This window comes from Amia ocellicauda, chromosome 4 (genome assembly GCF_036373705.1).
Source record: "Amia ocellicauda isolate fAmiCal2 chromosome 4, fAmiCal2.hap1, whole genome shotgun sequence".
In the NCBI taxonomy this organism is placed as follows: Eukaryota; Metazoa; Chordata; class Actinopteri; order Amiiformes; family Amiidae; genus Amia; species Amia ocellicauda.
In genome coordinates this window covers 996336-1015091 of record NC_089853.1, presented here as the reverse complement: position 1 = coordinate 1015091, position 18756 = coordinate 996336, and the positions used below count along the sequence as shown (strand labels likewise).

Here is an 18756-nt window from a genome sequence, read left to right as displayed (position 1 = left end):
GTGTCACCGGGGCAAGACATGGCTTCTTTCATACAGAAGCCTTTGGCACTGAGCACTGAAATGCCTCAGGTTGAAGCAGTGAGACAGTGAGACTGACACACAAGTCACAGGGGGCTCTGACAGGTCCAAGTGACACTCCCTACTGCTCTGATGTTATTGTCACCTTTGGTACATTTAAAAGCTTAATTAGCTTGCTTGATTTTCTTTTATTTATACAGCTTTTGTAATATATTTAACATATTTTTGATTGTGCTTGCATGTTTATTTGATTGTTAAAGGTTTATCTAATATCTGTGATCACACATTGATGCGATTCATGGTTTTTATTAATTGATTGCACATTTATGCATTATTATTATTATTATTATTATTATTATTATTATTATTATTATTATTATTATTATTAATTTCTTAGCAGATGCCCTTGTCCAGGGCGACTTACGAAATATAGCTAATAAGCATTAAGATTGTACTGCAACCACAATCCACTTTCCACCGCTCACATTTTCACTCAATGCTATTACCAGCAATGCCAATAGTGCTAACAACAATATAAGAGTCTTACAAGTTTGCATGTGGAGCAGTGTCAATGGAGTTTGGAATACTTACAGGCAGAGCAGCATCCGTCAGGGGCGAGCTCCTCAGTTCCCTGCAAAAGTACAGTAATTCGTATATTAGCATGGTGTCTTATTGAGTACTCTTACTTAGTTGTGTTTGTTTGCTAGTTATAAGGCAGGTAACCCTTGTGGGCTGCGCCGCCCCTCAGCCACTTACAGGAATGCAGTCCTTGGGGTCGTAGAGTGGGCAGGTGATCTTGGCCTCCACAGGTACGAACTGGTCCTCGATCTTCACACACTCATAGTGCACACACTTGTCACCGGGGGGTGTCCAGATCTCCCCAGGCTGTTGGAGGGAAAGGGGGGATCATTAGTGCTGGCCAAGCCAGGCACGACTCCTGACCTCATCTCTAAGGAGTCAGAGCACGGCTGAGCGCAGTTTTCAACCCTTTCAAGATGAAGACACACCTGTTCAACCTAATACTGTGTGCAGCACACCCTCCACCCACCCCTCCCCACTATCAACCTCAATACAAAACTGACTTTCACTGAGAACCCTGATCTTGTACTGAGGTTGTATAATGCTGGTAGGGAGTTTTTTTTTTAAATATATAGTGTTACTCATGTGTGTCTTATCCAAAAGTCCTAGGCACACATAACAAGAAAATGTTATGTTGCAATTATGGGCAGTTAATCTCCTGATGTAACCTCTCTTCCAACACCGCAGTGCGTTTCACAGTTGAGAACAATATTTTTGAGGTGGCAGGCTTTTTAATTTTCTATCTCTATATGAAGTGAAAAGTTCAGTGTTTAAGGTAGGCAGGTAACCTACTGATGTATTACAATAAGGCATACCTTAATTTACAATATTTTGTGGCACACCTAGCTTTGTTTAATTGTGTCAGGAACTTTAATGTAAATGTCATAAATGTACATGTTAATGTGTTATTTTATTTTCTCGTGCATGACTTATGTTCAAATATTCTCGCCTGTTGGCTCAGTGGCCGGGATCGCTCTGTCACCTGCATGTCTGGTTTGGCCTTTCAGCATCTGAGTGGTTATTGTCCACTGGCACGACACTAGTGTGACGGGCACGTAATCACCACAGTAGTACTGCTATGCTGTTGGCTGAGATGCGTTTTATTGGCTGCACTTTTGTGTCTGTTGCTGGGGAGTGTTGTGTGCTCACCTCGACGGTGTGTGTAGTGTTGTTGGGCAGCAGGATGACACAGCTCTTCTGTACACACTGTCCACAGCACTGCCCAGGGGCGTCCTGGTACACATAGCCCTGTGGAGATGAAGAGTACATTTTACATGAATTGCACACAGACAGACAGGGGTCATGCCTGAGGTGATTCCGGCCTGACCTCCCCTCCTTTCTTTCTGCCTTTTTCTGTCTGCCTGTGTGTTTGTCTGTCTTAATTATCCTGACCAATTGATTGAGCTATGTTAAAGCTATGACTGTTGCATGAAGCTCTTGTTGGGATGGCCATTGGATATTATTAACAAAACAATTTTATGAAGAGCAATCGTCTGAGAAACCACTTAAAATCACACCAAAACAAATTAAATGTGCTTATCTTAGTGTAATATTAAGAAGCTGTTACTTTAAACAGTTTGATAGACACTTCGTTTTTTGTTGAGTATCCTCCACCCTGTAGTGATAATCAAAGTGAGAAGTCACATACTTGCGGACAGTGCTTGTCACAGAGCTTCGGCATACAGTCAATGATATTCAGCTTGGTAACTGGATCCTCGTCATGACTGCACATGCATTCCTGGCATTTTCCTTGAGGAACAGACACCCCTGGCTGCAATGACACATACAACAGAAAATATTCTTTAGAGTCAGTGATGAATTATTGAATGAATTGTTATGTTTTGACATTACATAGGTTTGTGCCAGCCAAGTGTGTGCACTGTGGAATAAACACAAATGCAAGTGGGGTCTTACCTGATATTCAGTGTTGTTGAAGACACAGACGTGGACCGCTCCTGAGAAAGAGAACAATGTCACATCAGCTTGGTTAGTTCTCTGTCTGGCTAATCCAGTGTTAGCAGGCCGTTGGGGACCCTGTGTATGTGACAGGTATTGATAGAAACACTGTTGTCTTGGGTCCTCTCTCGTTCAAAGTAGACTCCTGACAGGCGCCTAGTTACACCGGCAAACACACACACTGAGACACACAGCAGTATGAACTTACGGCAAATGTATTCAGGGCAGCAGCCATCCTTAAGGATATTCATCTCTAGCCTGGATCCTACTGGACAGACTGGGGGTTTTGGACATAGGTTTACATCACACTCTGTGAAGCAGAAGAGGGATAAGAGGACACGTTATCACCGCACTGCATCAGGAGTCACCTCTGCACCGAGTCACAAGCCCCTAAGTCCTATAGATTCCTCTGTGATGGAGAGAGAGGTGCTGTTCTACTGTTACAGCTGCAACCTGAATCCTGTCTCATTACTTCGTCACTCTCTCCGGTGCCTGAAGAAGGTGCCTGCTGGCTGCATACTGGGAACTCTCTTGGGAACAGCCTCCATTTGTGAAATAAATCACAATGTTGCTCTACATCTCAAAGCTCTAGAGCTGGTCTGTTACCTGGCCCTGGGATGTGCTTCTCATCCCTCCCGTCACTCACCGCATATCTTGCAACAGTTGTCAGTTTTTGTCACCATCTTCTGGCCTGGCTTATCGCAGGTGAGGGGAGGCTGGGTTGGGCATGGCAGAGGCTGGCATTGAACACTCCTTGTGTCCGAGTCGCATGTGCAGTTATTGCAGTTACTCTGCCACGTCTCACCAGGCTACAGGAAAACACAATGAGGGAATCCAAAAGCCAGACATGCTCGATAAGAAAGTGAAAGTGTCATAGAGTTGTGGATGTGTGTTGTGGAACACATCAGAATTGTAGATGTGATCTCCCATTAAAAATAATTTCTATAACACGTCCATAACCACTGAATCCTCCTCTCACCCACTGACATGCATTATGTAAACAGGCACTAAAATAAAGTCAAGGTAGTATCAAATGTCATTACTTGTTTTGGTTTTCCATCAGGTCCTGTACAGTCTAAAACAAAGAAACAACAACAAAAAACAACAGTTAAGAAAATGTGAATATTGTAATTGAGTAAATATTCCTTAAGCATGACACATTGGAGCAATGAGAGAGTAATGTAGAGTAACGAGAGAGTAACTTCATGGACATCATCATGAGAATTGAGATGTTATTTATTTTATTATCTTCACTAACAGCTGGAGCTGATATACCTATTGGAGGTGCTGTATAACACTGAAATACATAGTGGAGGTGCTTTATAACACTGAAATACATAGTGGAGGTGTTATATAACACTGAAATACATATTGGAAGTGCTGTATAACACTGAAATACCTATTGGAGGTGCTTTATAACACTGAAATACATAGTGGAGGTGCTTTATAACACTGAAATACATAGTGGAGGTGCTTTATAACACTGAAATACATAGTGGAGGTGTTATATAACACTGAAATACATATTGGAAGTGCTGTATAACACTGAAATACCTATTGGAGGTGCTTTATAACACTGAAATACATAGTGAAGGTGCTTTATAACACTGAAATACATAGTGGAGGTGCTGTATAAAACTGAAATACCTATTGGAGGTGCTGTATAACACTGAAATCCCAAACTAGGCCTAAGCAGGATGGTATTCCTAGTTTTATGTTGCAGTTGAAAGCTGTCTTGCATGAAATGTAAACAGATCTTGGCTCTGGGTTGCAGCTTTTGAGTATGTTTATTTGTTCATCTAGTAAATATCTTGAGATACTTGTAGTCAGTGCAGTGGCCAGACGCTCTTACCACAGGAGAAGACACAGATGTCTGAGGATGGGTTGAAAAGCGTCATTCCACTGGGACAGAAGCAACCCTCTTCTGTCAGACTGTTGATGATCTCGTCTGTTTTGCTCTGCTGGATGTGCTGCTCATTGTACCTGGTTGACAGTTGAAGAAACTGCATTGATACTCTGTTCACAGCAATGCTCACAGATAGATAAAGGATCTTACAGGCTATTGTTTTGAGTGCCACCAAGGATTCTGCCAGGGAGATAGGGAATAGTTGAACTGTAGTGTTTAAACTTGGAAACTACAGTGCCTACCATCTAACTGCAATTACACACGTATACCCACCAACACTTTGTTTTCATATCACAGTCTACATTCCAATGCATATTTTAAAAATAAACATGATGAAGTATTGGACTGTAATGAGAGATGGGCCATGGTTGTGACTGGGTCTAGGCCTCAAGGCAGCAGCAGGAAATCGAGCATAACACAGACCTTGGGACGAGATATCTGATCTTAAATGTAGTTCAGAACCACGAATGTGATCGTGCTCTACGCCAAGCCTCTTCAGAGGATAACGGGATTGCATGTTAATTAACTGAATTGTGTTGTGTTTGCATTGCATTGTTTACAACTTACTGGGCATTGCAGGTTTGCTGTACTGCAGGACCACATGGCAGGTAGATCTTGTTGCTTGGGCAGGGATACACTGTATAGAGACAGAGCACAAGAGAGGTTAGAGCAGGGGCATCTACTGGCATAAGAGACAAGTTTATTTTTGCAATTGGCATATGATACAGATACATATCTATCTATCTATTTATATTTAGCATATAAATGTCTCTCTCTCTCTCTCTCTCTCTCTCTCTCTCTATATATATATATATATATATATATATATATATATATATGTATATAAAGACACAGACATACGTAGATACAGAGAGAGGTGTTTTGCCCTTCTTGTTTCTTAAGCCGTGTGTGTTTGATGTGCTACCACACACATTTGGCATCCTTCATCATTAACGTATCCAGGGTACTACAGCTCTCTGCGCTTCCTACACAAACTTTATCACAGGCACGGGTCCTTACCACACTCTCCGTTTGTGGTGTTTCTCCAGTCGATGCAGCTGCCCACAGATGCGCACATGGAGGCGTACGCTTCCAAGCTGAAGCAGCCGATCTTGTTGGTTGTGTGGCAGACGTCAGCCTTGCAGAGCTCGTAGAATGGCAGTGGATCCAGAATGTCATGGCACATCTCAAACACCCTGCAGTGCAAGAATTGATCGCATTAGTGCTGAATGACACAGCAGCAAGACCTGACACCTGCAGACAGCAGTCTGGAGGACACCGGGGCGAACTGTCCTGCTTACTTGCTGTTGATGATTTCACAGATGGCTGGCTTGCAGGTGGATGGTGGTTCTGTGGTTCCAGTTGGCACAGTAGGTGGAGTAGGCGTGGGCATATCACAGTAGGGATACTCCTTGTCAGGAATCTTCCAGTGGTGGGCCATGTCAGTGCAGGAGTCGTCAATCTTCCCGTCCGGCAACCGGCAGTCATTCTTCCTCTTGTTGTCACAGGTTCCTTAACAGAGGGAGGAAGAAGCTGTCTTAGTCTTACACTAAAATCTGCACTTCAACAGGTGTGGTGTCCTGCGCTGAGATTTTTTGTTGCTACCAACTCTGTCATTCTTGATTCTTGATTCTAAACAGAAGTGAGCAAAGCACCGTGCTGAGATCAAGTGGGATGTCTTTCCTGTCAGCTCAGCTCTTACCACACAGCCCTTCTGTGTTTTCATGGAAGAGGGAGAAGGGCAAGAAAATGCTGAACATCAGGCCCTTGTACGACACTCGAGCCTGGATCTCCGGGATTTCCACAACCACATCGATCCCGGTGCTTGTAATGGACAGGACGCTATTGTCATAGGCGGGGAAGATCTGCTTGTTGTTGACAAATATCTGAGGAGGTTCAGAAGCAAATAATCAACTAATAGTAACAATAATAATCATCATCATCACCATCAACATTATGAAGAATTATATGATGAAACATAAAATGGTTAAGGTACACAATTTATTCTACCAGTGTATAAAGTAGCATTACTATATTTCAGTAGTTTTACAACCCCAATTAGGCTAAACGTCTAAGCTTTTGGCTTTACTTGCTTGACTGAGGGGAGCAAAAGCCTGGCAGAAGGGGCTGGACTGTGGGATCCACCTGTTTAGAAGAATGAGCCCGGGGGCTGTTGCTGACTGGGGAGGGAGTGGGGTGCGAAACTACACACGCTAGGGGAATGTATTAGACGCAGGTGTTTGTAGTTTATTGAGCAGAAGTGGGTGGGTGGAATTGGGGTTGTGTACTCCCCAAATTCAATTATAAATTCCATATCTACAAAGATAATAATTATACCTTATACATTAGGAGAATAAATGTAACTTTTTTAAATACATAGATACCACAACAGCTTATTTGGTTATTTATTTTGATAAAATACACAGCACCATGAAATACGAACAAATGAATTAGCAAAAACTCCACTCTGGGCTGATCTAACCTGATTTTGGGGAATCCCTGTGCTGTTATCCTGTCTCAGGACCACCATGTAGGACTTGTAGTAGATAGTCAGAGCACTGGGGCAGGACAGCACATCCTTGTTGTGGCAGTTGTAGTTGTCAATAGTGATGCGGAAGTGATCGTATTTGGCCGTGATCTGCTGCACCAGCACATAGGAGCAGTTTCCTCGGAAATTGTAGTGTTGCCCATCAAAGGTGGCGTAATGGGGGTCTTTCCATCCATAGCAAATACCTGCAAGGGAACAAAAGGGGCTCGGTGAAAGGGCTGATATTGAAATGAACCCAGGCTTGTTTCATTATCCTTTCTGAGTACCTGCAATGAACTTGATCATGTTTCAGCACGTTGGCCACACTGCAATTTGACACGTTTGGATATTGTGCATCCAATACAGATGAAACTGTCCTGACAATACAGCAGAAAGGTGCCGCCAGGATTTTGGATGAAAGCTTCTTTGCTATAGTAGTCTTCCTTACCTGAAGGTGAAATTCATATCTTTAATATTAATGTTGTGAACCCTTATGAAACCAGGGGATGCCTGTTGTAGAACTGCTACACGCTGTATCTGCAGACTATGGTCAGAATTCACTAAGACTAAATCAGTATCTAGGCTTGTGTGCTCTGTTAGAGAGATGACTTGACCGTGTCCAGTTGTCCAGTGTGTTTTAAATTTGTCTAATTTTGTAATCACCTTCCAGAAAACAAGTCACTTCTGTTTCGTTTGCATGTGTTTGTTTTCCAAGAACTTACATTCACATTCGTAGTGAAAGCAGCAACCAGATTCGTCATAGACCTTGACTGGAGGGAACCCACTGGCACACAAGAGCGGCTCCACAGCCTTACAGGACAAGGGCTGCACAGTGATGTTGGAGCCTCCATGGCAAGTTGCCGTGGTACACTTATCAATCTTCCATGTCTCACCGTGCTAATGTAAAAAATATAAATATGATTTTGAAGAAAACATATTTTAGCTAAATACATTCATTTTTGCAATCCTCATTTGTTTCTCCTTGAATACAGCTGGCAAAAGTTTTTTCCAAGGCCAGATGGTTGCGTACTCCACTGTGTATAGTGAACTGGACTATTAGTGTGAGCTCAAGACATTCAGATACACACTTTGACTGTTTTCTCATCAATTACATTTAAATTACTGGGTATCTCTTTATCTTATGCCACTGCTTACAGTCAAACTTACATACACTGCTCAGCAGCTGCTACTGCCCCTTAAAGAAATTAACAAACTGAACAGGACTGTGTGCTTCAAAATAAGCTACTACACAGTGGATGGTTTACCTTGGGCCTGTGAATATTTTATTATTTGGAAACAATTAGGGTGTACCTTCCTAGGAGGCATGAGGGAGTCACAGGGGGGAGCGGTAGTTGTCTGAGGAGTGGACTGTGTCGATGTCTTTGTGAGGGACAGCTTCGGCGTGGTGGTCTTCACTTCTGTTGTTGTGCTGACTGGAGGGGAAGTGGTAGTCCTGGTTGAAGGTGGAACAGTGCTAGAACAAGGTCCTGATGTTTTCTCAATTTCACACAACTGATTGCAGAAAGCAATAAAGCACCAGCCATCGCCGTCGTTGGTGTTGTACACTTCTGAACCTGATTGTACAGACAGAACGTAAAGGATCAGTAGGGAACACAGGTTTAACATTTGTGACCTGTATTATTTTGATATAGGTAGACATCATCAACATGATTGTCCAAAGTAAATATTTATCTTATTCACCTATATTTAGAATGCTCCCCAGGGACTTGTCAGTTTAAGTGGGAAATAGAAGAGTTTAAGGAAATAAGGGATAACAAAATACCATTAATCCCGTCCATGAATTGTGCAAGGTAAGTTAGTGACTCACATGATATGACTAAAGGGACACCAATATGATCTGAGAATCAGCACATAATAATGAACTATTATTGACTAATTATATGAAAATGCTACTCAGGATAATGTGACTTACCACGTGGTATGATCTGCGTATGGTAATGGCAAACACATTCAGTGGTCGCTGTTGAAACGGTCGTGGTTGTTTCTGAGGTTGTTGTTGGAGTTGTTGTGCTGGCAGTTGTTGTTGAAGAAAGGATGATTGTGGATCGTTCAGTGGTATGTTTTACAATAGGTTCCGGTGTTTTTGTTGATGTTGAGCCAGTCATGATCTCTGCTGTTGATGTTTCAGTTGTAAAGTTTGTGGTTTCTGTAGTGAGAGTGATTGCAGGAGTAGAGGTGGTGGTCTTGGGTGGCTGAGTTGGTTTAGTGGTTGTAGATTTCTGATGAGTAGTTGGTTTGGAGGTAGTGGTCTCTGTTGATGTAGCTGTGGTTTCTGTAGTAGATGAAAGTCCCATGGTGGTCTCTGTGGTGGTTGTTGAAGTGCCAGGAGTGGGTGATGTGGGTGTTGTTGAGGTTTCAGGTGAGGTTGTTGGGCTGGTTGTGGTTGTAGGGGTTGGTGTGGTTGTAGGGCTGGTTGTAGGTGTAGTTGTGGTCTCTGTTGTAGTAACAGGCTCAGTGGTGGTCTGTGAGGTGGTTGTTGATGTTTCTGTTGTGGAAGTTGTGGTTTCTGTAGTGGAAGTTGTTCCATGAGGGGTGTTGACTTTGGTTGAAGGAATTGGTTTAGTAGTTGATGTGGATGTAGGTGTAGTAACGGGCCCAGTGGTGGTCTCTGTGGTGGTTATTGGAGTTTCAGGAGTGGAAGTGGTGGTTTCTATAGTGGTTGTTGCGGTGGTTGTGGTTGTTGGGGTGGGTGTGGGTGTAGTTGTTGTTGATGGGGTGGGTGTAGGTGTGGTTGTGGTGGGTGTGGTTGTTGGGGTTGTTGTGGGTGTTGTGGTTGTTGGGGTGGGTGTGGGTGTAGTTGTGGTTATGGAAGTAGTGGAGCATCTGTTTCTGCAGCACTTCACTTTTATCTCGTAATTGAAGCACATTGGTGGAATGCCTTGATCTTTGTTTCTGCAAATCAGCCCAACCGATGGATTGCACTCTATTTTCTGTCCCAAATCTGAGAGCTGGATACCTGGATAGTCAACAGCTCTGCATTGCACTTCCTCTGGTTTCTCACAGATATCAATGCCAGACTCCCTGATCTTTGAGATGGTGTCACTGTCTCCACCATCAGGACCAGCAGTAGGATAGCTCACATCAATCCACTGGGACCATTCACACACAAGGCAGCTATGGGTAGTCACGGTTGGTGTTGGTTTGGAGGTAGTGGTCTCTGTTGATGTGGATGTAGGTGTAGTAACAGGCCCAGTGGTGGTCTCTGTGGTGGTTATTGGAGTTTCAGGAGTGGCAGTTGTGGTTTCTGTAGTGGTTGTTTCGGTGGTTGTAGGTGTGGTTGTGGTTGTTGGGGTGGGTGTCGATGTTGGGGTGGTTGTGGGTGTAGTTGTGGTTGATGGGGTGGGTGTAAGTGGGGTTGGGGTTGTTGGGGTGGGTGTTGGTGTAGTTGTGGTTGATGGGGTGGGTGTAGGTGTGGTTGTGGGTGTAGTTGTGGTTGATGGGGTGGGTGTAGGTGTGGTTGTTGGGGTGGTTGTGGGTGTAGTTGTGGTTGATGGGGTGGGTGTAGGTATAGTTGAGGTTGTTGGGATGGGTGTGGGTGTAGTTGTGGTTGATGGGGTGGTTGTGGTTGTTGGGGTGGGTGTGGTTGCTGGGGTGGTTGTTGGGGTGGGTGTGGTTGCTGGGGTGGTTGTGGGTGTAGTGGTTGATGGGGTGGTTGTGGGTGTAGTTGTGGTTGATGGGGTGGGTGTAGGTATAGTTGTGGTTGTTGGGGTGGGTGTGGGTATACTTGTGGTTGATGGGGTGGTTGTGGTTGTTGGGGTGGGTGTGGGTGTAGTTGTGGTTGATGGGGTGGGTGTAAGTGTGGTTGGGGTTGTTGGGGTGGGTGTTGGTGTGGTTATGGAAGTGGTGGAGCATCTGTTTCTGCAGCACTTCACTTTTATCTCATAATTGAAGCACATTGGTGGAATGCCTTGATCATTGTTTCTGCAAATCAACCCAACTGATGGATTGCACTCTATTTTCTGTCCCAAATCTGAGAGTGGAATACCTGGATAGTCGACAGCTCTGCACTGCACTTCCTCTGGTTCCTCACAGATATCAATGCCAGACTCCCTGATCTTTGAGATTGTGTCGCTGTCTCCACCATCAGGGCCAGCAGTAGGATAGCTCACATCAATCCACTGGGACCATTCACACACAAGGCAGCTATGGGTAGTCACGGTTGGTGTTGATTTGGAGGTAGTGGTCTCTGTTGATGTGGATGTAGGTGTAGTAATGGGCCCAGTGGTGGTCTCTGTAGTGGTTATTGGAGATCCAGGAGCGGCCGTGGTGGTTTCTGTAGTGGTTGTTGCGGTGGTTGTGGATGTTGGGGTGGTCTCTGTTGTAGTAACAGTCTCAGTGGTGGTCTGTGTGGTGGTTATTGATGTTTCAGTTGTGGAAGTTGAGGAAGTTGTTTCAGGAGGGGTGTTGATTTTGGTTGAATCGGTTGATTTAGTAGTTGTAGATTTCTGCTGAGTAGTTGGTTTGGAGGTAGTGGTCTCTGTTGATGTGGATGTAGGTGTAGTAACAGGCCCAGTGGTGGTCTCTGTGGTAGTTATTGGAGTTTCAGGAGTGGCAGTGGTGGTTTCTGTAGTGGTTGTTAGGGTGGTTGTGGTTGATGGGGTGGGTGTAAGTGTGGTTGGGGTTGTTGGGGTGGGTGTAGGTGTGGTTATGGAAGTGGTGGAGCATCTGTTTCTGCAGCACTTCACTTTTATCTCATAATTGAAGCACATTGGTGGAATGCCTTGATCATTGTTTCTGCAAATCAACCCAACTGATGGATTGCACTCTATTTTCTGTCCCAAATCTGAGAGTGGAATACCTGGATAGTCGACAGCTCTGCACTGCACTTCCTCTGGTTCCTCACAGATATCAATTCCAGACGCCCTGATCTTTGAGATGGTGTCACTGTCTCCACCGTCAGGGCCAGCGATAGGATAGCTCACATCAATCCACTGGGACCATTCACACACAAGGCAGCTATGGGTAGTCACGGTTGGTGTTGATTTGGAGGTAGTGGTCTCTGTTGATGTAGATGTAGGTGTCGTAACGGGCCCAGTGGTGGTCTCTGTGGTGGTTATTGGAGTTCCAGAAGTGGCAGTGGTGGTCTCTGTAGTGGTTGTCGGGGTGGTTGTGGGTGTAGTTGTGGTTGATGGGGTGGGTGTAGGTGTGGTTGTTGGGGTGGGTGTGGGTGTAGGTGTGGTTGATGGGGTGGGTGTAGGTGTGGTTGTTGGGGTGGTTGTGGGTGTAGTTGTGGTTGATGGGGTGGTTGTGGGTGTAGTTGTGGTTGTTGGGGTGGTTGTAAGTGTAGTTCTGGTTGTTGGGGTGGTTGTGGGTGTAGTTGTGGTTGATGGGGTGGGTGTAAGTGTGGTTGGGGTTGTTGGGGTAGGTGTAGGTGTGGTTGGGGTTGTTGGGGTGGGTGTAGGTGTGGTTATGGAAGTGGTGGAGCATCTGTTTCTGCAGCACTTCACTTTTATCTCATAATTGAAGCACATTGGTGGAATGCCTTGATCATTGTTTCTGCAAATCAGACCAACCGATGGATTGCACTCTATTTTCTGTCCCAAATCTGAGAGCTGGATACCTGGATAGTCAACAGCTCTGCACTGCACTTCCTCTGGTTCCTCACAGATATCAATGCCAGACGCCCTGATCTTTGAGATGGTGTCACTGTCTCCACCGTCAGGGCCAGCAGTAGGATAGCTCACATCAATCCACTGGGACCATTCACACACAAGGCAGCTATGGGTAGTCACGGTTGGTGTTGATTTGGAGGTAGTGGTCTCTGTTGATGTGGATGTAGGTGTAGTAATTGGCCCAGTGGTGGTCTCTGTAGTGGTTATTGGAGATCCAGGAGCGGCCGTGGTGGTTTCTGTAGTGGTTGTTGCGGTGGTTGTGGATGTTGGGGTGGTCTCTGTTGTAGTAACAGTCTCAGTGGTGGTCTGTGTGGTGGTTATTGATGTTTCAGTTGTGGAAGTTGAGGAAGTTGTTTCAGGAGGGGTGTTGATTTTGGTTGAATCGGTTGATTTAGTAGTTGTAGATTTCTGCTGAGTAGTTGGTTTGGAGGTAGTGGTCTCTGTTGATGTGGATGTAGGTGTAGTAACAGGCCCAGTGGTGGTCTCTGTGGTGGTTATTGGAGTTTCAGGAGTGGCAGTGGTGGTTTCTGTAGTGGTTGTTAGGGTGGTTGTGGTTGTTTTGGTGGTTGTAGGTGTAGTTGTGGTTGATGGGGTGGGTGTAAGTGTGGTTGGGGTTGTTGGGGTGGGTGTAGGTGTGGTTATGGAAGTGGTGGAGCATCTGTTTCTGCAGCACTTCACTTTTATCTCATAATTGAAGCACATTGGTGGAATGCCTTGATCATTGTTTCTGCAAATCAACCCAACTGATGGATTGCACTCTATTTTCTGTCCCAAATCTGAGAGTGGAATACCTGGATAGTCGACAGCTCTGCACTGCACTTCCTCTGGTTCCTCACAGATATCAATGCCAGACGCCCTGATCTTTGAGATGGTGTCACTGTCTCCACCGTCAGGGCCAGCGGTAGGATAGCTCACATCAATCCACTGGGACCATTCACACACAAGGCAGCTATGGGTAGTCACGGTTGGTGTTGATTTGGAGGTAGTGGTCTCTGTTGATGTAGATGTAGGTGTCGTAACGGGCCCAGTGGTGGTCTCTGTGGTGGTTATTGGAGTTCCAGAAGTGACAGTGGTGGTCTCTGTAGTGGTTGTCAGGGTGGGTGTGGGTGTAGGTGTGGTTGATGGGGTGGGTGTAGGTGTGGTTGTTGGGGTGGTTGTGGGTGTAGTTGTGGTTGATGGGGTGGTTGTGGGTGTAGTTGTGGTTGTTGGGGTGGTTGTAAGTGTAGTTATGGTTGTTGGGGTGGTTGTGGGTGTAGTTGTGTTTGATGGGGTGGGTGTAAGTGTGGTTGGGGTTGTTGGGGTAGGTGTAGGTGTGGTTGGGGTTGTTGGGGTGGGTGTAGGTGTGGTTATGGAAGTGGTGGAGCATCTGTTTCTGCAGCACTTCACTTTTATCTCATAATTGAAGCACATTGGTGGAATGCCTTGATCATTGTTTCTGCAAATCAGACCAACCGATGGATTGCACTCTAATTTCTGTCCCAAATCTGAGAGCTGGATACCTGGATAGTCAACAGCTCTGCACTGCACTTCCTCTGGTTCCTCACAGATATCAATGCCAGACGCCCTGATCTTTGAGATGGTGTCACTGTCTCCACCGTCAGGGCCAGCGGTAGGATAGCTCACATCAATCCACTGGGACCATTCACACACAAGGCAGCTATGGGTAGTCACGGTTGGTGTTGATTTGGAGGTAATGGTCTCTGTTGATGTGGATGTAGGTGTAGTAATGGGCCCAGTGGTGGTCTCTGTAGTGGTTATTGGAGATCCAGGAGCGGCCGTGGTGGTTTCTGTAGTGGTTGTTGCGGTGGTTGTGGATGTTGGGGTGGTCTCTGTTGTAGTAACAGTCTCAGTGGTGGTCTGTGTGGTGGTTATTGATGTTTCAGTTGTGGAAGTTGAGGAAGTTGTTTCAGGAGGGGTGTTGATTTTGGTTGAATCGGTTGATTTAGTAGTTGTAGATTTCTGCTGAGTAGTTGGTTTGGAGGTAGTGGTCTCTGTTGATGTGGATGTAGGTGTAGTAACAGGCCCAGTGGTGGTCTCTGTGGTGGTTATTGGAGTTTCAGGAGTGGCAGTGGTGGTTTCTGTAGTGGTTGTTAGGGTGGTTGTGGTTGTTTTGGTGGTTGTAGGTGTAGTTGTGGTTGATGGGGTGGGTGTAAGTGTGGTTGGGGTTGTTGGGGTGGGTGTAGGTGTGGTTATGGAAGTGGTGGAGCATCTGTTTCTGCAGCACTTCACTTTTATCTCATAATTGAAGCACATTGGTGGAATGCCTTGATCATTGTTTCTGCAAATCAACCCAACTGATGGATTGCACTCTATTTTCTGTCCCAAATCTGAGAGTGGAATACCTGGATAGTCAACAGCTCTGCACTGCACTTCCTCTGGTTCCTCACAGATATCAATTCCAGACGCCCTGATCTTTGAGATGGTGTCACTGTCTCCACCGTCAGGGCCAGCGGTAGGATAGCTCACATCAATCCACTGGGACCATTCACACACAAGGCAGCTATGGGTAGTCACGGTTGGTGTTGGTTTGGAGGTAGTGGTCTCTGTTGATGTAGATGTAGGTGTCGTAACAGGCCCAGTGGTGGTCTCTGTGGTGGTTATTGGAGTTCCAGAAGTGGCAGTGGTGGTTTCTGTAGTGGTTGTCGGGGTGGTTGTAGGTGTGGTTGTGGTTGTCGGGGTGGTTGTGGGTGTAGTTGTGGTTGATGGGGTGGGTGTAGGTGTGGTTGTTGGGGTGGGTGTGGGTGTAGTTGTGGTTGATGGGGTGGTTGTGGGTGTAGTTGTGGTTGTTGGGGTGGTTGTAAGTGTAGTTCTGGTTGTTGGGGTGGTTGTGGGTGTAGTTGTGGTTGATGGGGTGGGTGTAAGTGTGGTTGGGGTTGTTGGGGTGGGTGTAGGTGTGGTTGGGGTTGTTGGGGTGGGTGTAGGTGTGGTTATGGAAGTGGTGGAGCATCTGTTTTTGCAGCACTTCACTTTTATCTCATAATTGAAGCACATTGGTGGAATGCCTTGATCATTGTTTCTGCAAATCAGCCCAACCGTTGGATTGCACTCTATTTTCTGTCCCAAATCTGAGAGTGGAATACCTGGATAGTCGACAGCTCTGCACTGCACTTCCTCTGGTTCCTCACAGATATCAATGCCAGACGCCCTGATCTTTGAGATGGTGTCACTGTCTCCACCGTCAGGACCAGCAGTAGGATAGCTCACATCAATCCACTGGGACCATTCACACACAAGGCAGCTATGGGTAGTCGGGGTCAGTGCTGATGATGGTGAGGAGGTCCCTGTTGTTGGTGTGGTACGTGTTGTTGTTTTTGGTGTAGTGGTAGGTGTTGTTGTTTGTGTACCAATAGGTGTTGGTGTAGTTGTAGGTATTGTTGGTGTAGTGGTAGGTGCTGGTGTTGGTGTAGTTATAGGTGTTGTTTGTGTACCAATAGATGTTGATGGTGGTGTTGTGGTAGGTGGTGGTGTAGTGGTAGGTGTTGGTGTTGGCGTTGGGGTAGTGGTAGTGGTAGGTGTTGGTGTTGGGGTAGGTGTTGTTGCTGATGTAGTGGTAGGTGTAGGTGTCGGTGTAGTGGTAGGTGTTGTTGTTTGTCCACCAAAAGGTGTTGGTGTTGGGGTAGGTGTTGTTGCTGATGTAGTGGTAGGGGTAGGTGTCGGTGTAGTGGTAGGTGTTGTTGTTGTTTGTCTACCAAAAGGTGTTGGTGTAGTTGTAGGTGTTGTTGGTGTAGTGGTAGGTGTTGGTGTAGCATTAGGTGTTGATGTTTGTGTTGTGGTAGGTGTTGTTGATGTAGTGGTAGGTGTTGGTGTTGGTGTTGGTGAAGTGGTAGGTGTTGGAGTTGGGGTAGTGGTAGTGGTAGGTGTTGGTGTTGGGGTAGTGGTAGTGGAAGGTGTTGGTGTTGGGGTAGGTGTTGTTGCTGATGTAGTGGTAGGTGTAGGTGTCGGTGTAGTGGTAGGTGTTGTTGTTGTTTGTCTACCAAAAGGTGTTGGTGTAATGGTAGATGTTTGTGAAGTGGTAGGTGTTGGCGTTGTTGTTGGTGTAGTGGTAGATGTTGGTGTCAGTGAAGTGGTAGGTGTTGGCATTGGGGTAGTGGTAGGGGTAGGTGTTGTTGTTGGTGTTGTTGTAGTGATAGGTGTTGTTGTTGAGTAAATGCCAGTTAATGTAGGTGTTGGTGTTGGTGTAGTTGTTTCAGTTGTGGTACTGACTAATATTGTAGTTGTAGTACTGACAGTTGTAGGAGGAGAGGTAGTGGAATTGGGTGGCTGAGTTGACATAGGCTCTGTAGAAGAGGAAGGCCCAGTTGTGGTCTCTGTGGTGGTTGGTGGTTTAGAGACTGGTGTTGTTGTTTCACAGTGATAATCATCACAGCAGAGAACTCGTATCTGGTAGTTATAGCACAGAGGGAAGGGACCTGATTGGTCTTCATTTTTACATACAAGTCCCTCAGCAAGTTTACACTGCACAACCTGACCCACATCTTGGATGTCCTTCTCTGGATACTTCTCTGCCCTGCATTGAATTTGGCTCAGGTTGTCACATATTTTGAAGCCTTTCTCTCTGATCTTATGATAGGTTTCAGTGTCTCCTCCTGGTGTTCCGAGTGTAGGGAAAGTTGTATCGTACCAAGTGGTCCATTTGCACTGACGCCTGCAGGTAGTTGCCGAGCTGGTGGACGATATTGTTGTGATTTCAGTTGATGTTGTAATGATTTTTTTTGTGACAGGGGATGAGGTGGAGACATGTGTTGATGTTACTGTAGTGGTGCTGCTGTGTTCAGTGGAGCTTGTGGTTATAGGTGAAGATGTTGAAGGTGATGATGTTGGAGAGCTTGTGGTTGGTGAAGATGTTGAAAGTGATGATGTTGGTGAGCTTGTAGTTGGTGAAGATGTTGACAGTGATGATGTTGAAGAACTTGTGGTTGTCTTTTTGGGTGTCATTGGAGGAACTGTGCTTGTGGTAGAGGACGAACCACATGGCATAGTTACACAGCAGAATGTTCTGATGGCATAGTTCAGGCAGATGGTGGGATTTTCCTTGTTGTTGCACTTAAGCCCATATGATTTGTTGCAGTGCACTGTTTGCTCCAGGCTTCCCAGAGGGGTGTCTGGGTAATCCTGGGACCTGCATTGCACTTGAAGAGGGTGAGCGCACACTGTGTGTCCTTTAGCTCTGATGTTATCATAGGTCTCGTGATCCCCTTCATTGTCTACAGTTGGTACACTGATGTCATACCAGACTGACCACTGGCACACTTCCTCCACACAGCTGGTGGTTCCTGGTGATGTAAGAGAGCTTGTGGTTGGTGAAGATGTTGAAGGTGACGATGTTGGAGAGCTTGTTGTTGGTGAAGATGTTGGAGAGCTTGTGGTTGGTGAAGATATTGGAGAGCTTGTGGTTGGTGAAGATGTTGGAGAGCTTGTGGTTGGTGAAGATGCTGAAGGTGACGATGTTGGAGAGCTTCTAGTTGGTGAAGATGTTGTTGATGTCCTTGTTGTTGATGGTGAGCTTGTGGTTGTCTTTGTGGGTGTTGTTGAAGGATGTGTGGTTGTAGTAGAGGATAAACCACATGGCACTGTTACACAGCAGAATGTTCTGATGGCATAGTTCAGGCAGATGGTGGGATTTTCCTTGTTGTTGCATATAAACCCATATGATTTGTCACAGTGCACTGTTTGCTCAAGGCTTCCCAGAGGGGTGTCTGGGTAATCCTGGGCCCTGCATTGCACTTGAAGAGGGTGAGCACATACTGTGTGTCCTTTAGCTCTGATGTTATCATAGGTCTCATGATCCCCTTCATTGTCTGCAGTTGGTACGCTGATGTCATACCAGACTGACCACTGGCACACTTCCTCCACGCAGCTGGTGGTTCCTGGTGAAGTTTCTTCACCAAAAGAAAGATATAGATACATTGTGTGAAATTTTCTAAGAAAAGAAGCATGTGCTGCATGTAGCTTAACCAAAATGGTGCTTTTTAAGAATAATAATCAAAAGACTTAATCTTTTAATTGCTGAAATATTTTAAAGGTAATTAAAAACAATTAGCTCTACATCACTTATGTAACATAAATACTGTCTGATACAATTACAGTTGTGCTATTAGTATGGTTTACTTTGTATTTTCTGATGTAGTGGCCATTCA

General features: G+C 45.5%; 1 protein-coding gene across 1 annotated transcript in view; it reads right to left on the bottom strand.

The window, feature by feature from the left end:
* LOC136747526 (mucin-5AC) overlaps positions 1-18756 on the bottom strand; it is a 33915-nt gene that overhangs the window by 1233 nt on the left and 13926 nt on the right. Inside the window, exons 31-47 of the mRNA XM_066700407.1 lie at positions 8920-18498; positions 8298-8560; positions 7709-7883; positions 6942-7192; positions 6162-6345; positions 5761-5971; positions 5480-5655; positions 5027-5096; positions 4406-4536; positions 3597-3628; positions 3200-3362; positions 2762-2863; positions 2512-2552; positions 2246-2368; positions 1747-1845; positions 775-903; positions 610-649 (exon numbers count right to left, since the gene is read on the bottom strand). Coding sequence (XP_066556504.1) covers positions 610-649; positions 775-903; positions 1747-1845; positions 2246-2368; positions 2512-2552; positions 2762-2863; positions 3200-3362; positions 3597-3628; positions 4406-4536; positions 5027-5096; positions 5480-5655; positions 5761-5971; positions 6162-6345; positions 6942-7192; positions 7709-7883; positions 8298-8560; positions 8920-18498 — 11769 coding nt within the window. The remainder of the gene's footprint in view (positions 1-609; positions 650-774; positions 904-1746; positions 1846-2245; positions 2369-2511; positions 2553-2761; positions 2864-3199; positions 3363-3596; positions 3629-4405; positions 4537-5026; positions 5097-5479; positions 5656-5760; positions 5972-6161; positions 6346-6941; positions 7193-7708; positions 7884-8297; positions 8561-8919; positions 18499-18756) is intronic.